This window comes from Bison bison, unplaced genomic scaffold, assembly GCF_000754665.1.
Source record: "Bison bison bison isolate TAMUID 2011002044 unplaced genomic scaffold, Bison_UMD1.0 scf7180017849866, whole genome shotgun sequence".
Classification (NCBI taxonomy): Eukaryota; Metazoa; Chordata; class Mammalia; order Artiodactyla; family Bovidae; genus Bison; species Bison bison.
The window spans coordinates 248695-253541 of NW_011480439.1; the positions used below are offsets into that span (position 1 = coordinate 248695).

General features: G+C 66.9%; 2 protein-coding genes across 2 annotated transcripts in view; both read left to right on the top strand.

Annotated features, from left to right (window-relative positions):
* HTT (huntingtin) overlaps window positions 1-4839 on the top strand; it is a 113987-nt gene extending 109148 nt beyond the window's left edge. Inside the window, 2 exon segments of the mRNA XM_010848065.1 lie at window positions 632-1038; window positions 1786-4839. Coding sequence (XP_010846367.1) covers window positions 632-1038; window positions 1786-1802 — 424 coding nt within the window. The 3' untranslated portion in view covers window positions 1803-4839.
* MSANTD1 (Myb/SANT-like DNA-binding domain containing 1) overlaps window positions 1049-4847 on the top strand; it is a 17954-nt gene continuing 14155 nt past the window's right edge. Inside the window, exon 1 of the mRNA XM_010848096.1 lies at window positions 1049-1518. The gene's annotated coding sequence lies outside the window, so the exon portion shown is untranslated. The remainder of the gene's footprint in view (window positions 1519-4847) is intronic.

Consider the following 4847-nt stretch of genomic DNA (forward strand, 5'->3'; position numbering starts at 1 on the left):
CTTGCGGGTCTCATGCCTGCGGGTCACGGCTGGCATTTGCAGGCAGGGGGAGTGGGCACACCGGGCTGGTTTCCAGGTCCCTTCCGGTGCTTCTCAGTCACAGGCGCCTGTTTGATTGGTTCTGGGGGCCACCCCCACGGGCTCCAGGGTGTGACGCGCTGGCCCCTCGTGTGTGCTGGTGCAGAGGACCCACTTCCGCACCCCCGAGGCCTGTGTGTGCTCAGCTTCCTGCAGGTGGGGCTTGCACGCGGAACACATGGACATGGAGGGCCAGCGGAGGTGTGCCGATGGCCAGTAGCCTGAGTAGCCTGCTGGCTGCCCCTTGGCCCTGGGAGGGCCTTGTGCCAGGGACCAGCCACGGGTCTGCTGAGGGCAGGCAGCCAGGAGCACTGGGGCAGGGAAGAGGGCCTGCCACGAAGAGGGCCTGGCAGGGCGCTGATGGGTTCCAGGGGCACAGGCGCGCTTGAGGGCCTCAGGAGGACGCGGGTCTGTCACAAGGGGCTGTGGCATGCCGTGATGTCACCGCCCTAGCCATCTTTGCTGCTACTTCAGCATGCCAGCCGGATCAGGAGCCCCCGGGCTGGGGAGTGTGGGCGAGACGGGCTCTGATCCAGGCTCCCCCCCACCACAGGATCCGGAAGGGGTTCCCCTGCGAAGCCCGCGTGGTGGCACGCGTCCTGCCCCAGTTCCTGGACGACTTCTTCCCACCCCAGGACGTCATGAACAAGGTCATCGGCGAGTTCCTGTCCAGCCAGCAGCCATACCCACAGTTCATGGCCACTGTCGTGTACCAGGTGAGGGGCCGCGCAGGGCGCCCAGACCAGGCGCCGGGCCCCCAGCTCCCCCCGGCCGGCGCTGATGGGGTGGCCTCTCGCAGGTGTTCCAGACGCTGCACGGCGCGGGGCAATCGCCCATGGTGCGGGACTGGGTCATGCTGTCCCTCTCCAACTTCACGCAGCGGAGCCCAGTCGCCATGGCCATGTGGAGTCTCTCCTGCTTCTTCGTCAGCGCGTCCACCAGCCCGTGGGTCTCGGCGATGTATCCTTGCCTGGTTCTGGGCCCTGGGCAGCCCTGCCGTCCCGTCAGCACCCTGGTTGACGTTTGCGTCAGCGTTTTGGAAGCCCACGTTCAGTAGGGAGCCCAGGTGTCAGAGTGACGCGTCCCTTAAACCCCAAGAGAGTGAGGCACAGACCAAGAAACAGGAGCCCGTGGTTCCCTGCGCCGAGGGGCCGCGCAGCAGGGAGGCCCCCAGAGGAGCCCCCGTGGCTGCCTGCGGGCCTGTCAGCTGGGCGGGCCGCTCACGCTGCTTCTCATTAGCCCTTGTCACGTGCTGTGTATCACTCTCCTGGGCAAACGCTGAAGTCAGTGAAGATCCAGTTCCCGCCCCCAACACGCTGGCTGCCAAAAGGGGACGGCCCCTCCCATCAGCCTTCCCCAGACAGACCGCAGAGCCTTGGAGCGGAGAGCAGCCTGGCCGGGCGGCATGGCTCTGTGCTGGGTGTGCAGGAACCAGGCCAGGTAAGCCCTGCGTGAGGGGCGGCCCCGCGGGGCGGGGGCTCCAACTCCCTGGGCGGAGCCTCTGGCTCAAGGGTCCAGACCCAGACAGGAGGCAGCTGCCGCCCAGCCCTGGGCCACTGCTTTTGCGGCTTTGGGGAGCCCCCCCGGTGCTTCCGCTGTCCGCAGGCCTGTGTCGGGGCCAGAGCCCTGGGGGAGGCAAGAACCCCCGGGAGCACAGGAACAGGTCTCCCCAAGCTTGCCGTCTTGCGCCCTTAACTGGCCGGCCAGCCTCCCGCACGTTGTGAGCAGGATGGGCAAGCTGGAGCAGGTGGACGTGAACCTCTTCTGCCTGGTGGCCACGGACTTCTACCGACACCAGATAGAGGAGGAGCTCGACCGCAGGGCCTTCCAGTCCGTGTTCGAGGTGGTCGCCGTGCCCGGAAACCCATACCACCGCCTGCTGGCTTGTCTGCGGAGCGTCCAGAAGGCCGCCGCATGCTGAGTGCCCATGCGGGTGGCGACGAGGTGGCCCCTGGACCGCGGGGCCCAGCCTGTGCCAGGCAGCAGGCAGCGTGGGCTTCTCTCCGGGGAGCCAGGGGGCGGGCGTCCCGCCGCGTGGTGGCGAAGCTGCGTGCAGGGCACACGCGGTAACGTTTGGGGTTGAGCCTGAGTCCTCTCGGGGCGGGAGCTGCTGTGGCGGGCCTCGCACTGGAGCTGGTGTAGGAGCCAGCCGCCCGCTCTTTACACCCTCCTCCCGTCCAGCGCTCGGCTGTCACCAGGTCCCAGCCGCTCCTGCCCGGGGGGCAGGATTCCTCTGCTCTTGCCAGCGAGCCATGAGCCCTCCGCTGTCCCGCAGGCGGGAGGGGACGCCACAGGCTCCGAGATGTGGAGTCCTGGGGTGTCTCGGGCTTCCGCAGGGCACGCATGCCGGGTCTGGCCAGGCGGGGGGGCTGGGAGTGCGACAGTTTGCACTGTCCTTCCCGTCTCTGTCTTCTCAGGATTTAAAGTTTAATTCTATCAGTAAAGAGATTAATTTTAAGGTAACTTTCTACGCCCGTGTACAGTCTGTGCATCGCCAGGTCAGCACCGCATGTCACAGTCTCCGAGCAGGTGGACGGGGTCTGTCCTCCCCGCCACCCGCGGGGTTGGCTGGCTGGCAGCCCTAAGCCTCCACCATGCCACCCTCTTTTATAAGAGTTCCCGTTTGGAGTTCAGGGCAGTTCTGCTGTGCTGGTCAGGAGTCCTTGCTCTGCTGAGGCGGGGAAGGTGCCCACCTGGCTGTCCTGGCTGTGCATGGTCGGCTCCGGGCACGGGCCACTCTCTGGCGGTGACAGCATGTGGGCAGTTAGCCAGCCAGGCCAGCCCCCTGCGCCTGCCCTGACCTGGGCTCTGGCCTGCCCGGGGCTGGCTGGCAGGTGTTGGCGTCCAGGCCCGTGTCCCTCCTGCGTCATGGGCCCAGCCACTCACTGGCCGGGAGCCCCGAGGGCACAGCAGCTTACTGTGTCAGGAGCAGAGCACGGTGTCCCAGCGGCTGGTCAAGGAAGACCCCAGCGCCACCTCGCCCCTCGGTCCATCAGCGGGGCCTCCTTTCAGCTCGGGAGAGCACAGGTCTGTGCTCGCGGGGCCAGTGCTGGGCAGGGGGCGCCGGGCACAACCGCCACTCCTACCCCAGGCCCTGGCCCAGCTTGTTCCTGGACCCAGAGCAGTTCAGTGGAGTGTGCGTGGCCGGGGGCTGGCGGAGCCCTTCCAGGCGGCTCTATAGGGCCACGGGGCAGCCGGCCCTGTGGTCAGCGGCACGACACGCAGCTTGGTCAGGAGCTCAGGTGCGTCCGGTTGGGCGTCTCCTCGGCAAGCGGGGCTGACGTGCAGCCGTCGTCCAGGGTCTGTAGGGGGAGGAGGCCTCAGGTGCACCTCACGCCTGTCTCTGCGGCACACCGCCCGCTGCACACACCTCCTACGGGTGCAGGCCCCAGCCCCCACCCCCGGAGCCAGGCAGTTTGGGGCCAGCCAGGGTCAGCGTGCGCAGGGAGCCCCTCCTCAGAGCTGCCCTTGTATCCGGGCGCCCTGCAGAGGGCCCAGTGGTGTGAGCAGTGCACATGGGTCAGAAGCCGGCCGGGGCCTTGAGGGCAGAGCTCCGACTCCACAGAAGTGACGTCCCTGCCCCCCTGCCTCTCACTTGGGCTCATCCTCGCCTTGGCAGGCGCAAGCCTGCTGGAGTGACCGTGAACACGGGGAGTTCTGGAACTGCTGCCCTCACCCGCAGGGTCCCTTCAGCACCTCCAAGGCAGACGTGTCGCAGGCCCGTGCTGTCTGCGCTTAGGTGTTTGCACTTGTTAGAGACAGCCTGTGAGCGTGGAGCGGGGGGCCGGTCCCCTTCGGAGTCCGAGCGCCAGGCACAGCTGGGCGAGGGCCTGCCTGGGTTTCCCACGTGACTGTCAGCACTCAGCGAGGAGCTGCAGCCAGCTCTGGCCATCGGTGCCACCCAGAGACCCGCTGGCTTGCCCCAGGGTGGGTGCCAGTGCTCGGGGAGGTCACTATCCATGGAGGAGGGTACATGTGTGGGGGTGTGCACCTGTGTCTCCATCCGGGCCTCTGAGGGCGGCCAACAGGTCTCTGCAGAAGCTGACCTTTCTCAGACCTGCCCCACAGGGTCGGCCGCGTGGCTGAGACGTCTGAGAGATGGGCCCGCTTGTCAGCTGTCTGAGGAAGGGACCGAGTGGACTAAAGTCTGCGTCTGGCAGCAGTCACCTCGCCACCCCAGACTGTGTGGAAAGGGTCGTTAGGGGGCGGCGAGGACGCGGTTTGTTTTCCTGCTGGTGACACAGGGAAGATTTGAGCAAAACCAGGGTGTTGGTGGGCGAGGTGCTTGTGCGTCTTATCCTATGGGTCCTGTGGCAGCCCCGCTGAGCTGGGCAGGGGGAGGGGGTGTTTCCAGGTGCCCTTGCCCGCTGTCCCCTCGCCTTCCTACAGCACACGCATCCTCCTGGGAGGCGAGGATGGTGTTGGGAGTCTCCGGACACCCGGCATGTAGCACCCAACCCCGCTTGTGGCCGGGTGTCACTGCCGAGCCCAGGGGTGCAGGCAGCTCACCGCGGGTTAGCAGAGCTGCCCACGGCCGTCTTGGGGAAGCCCCTCCGGGCCGTTCAGCGTGGTTACTCTTGTGGTTTGGAGGAGTGCACTTGCTCCCTCTCGGTGCCGTGGGCGTCTCTTCCTGGCGCGCGACCTTGCTTTGCCTTTTGTCCCCCTCTGCGTTGTGCCCGAAACAGTAGGTCCTGGCGAGGGTGACGCTCGGTGGTCCTGCACGCTGGAGTGACGGCGGGGGTGCAAGAACCACCTTGAAGGTCACTGAC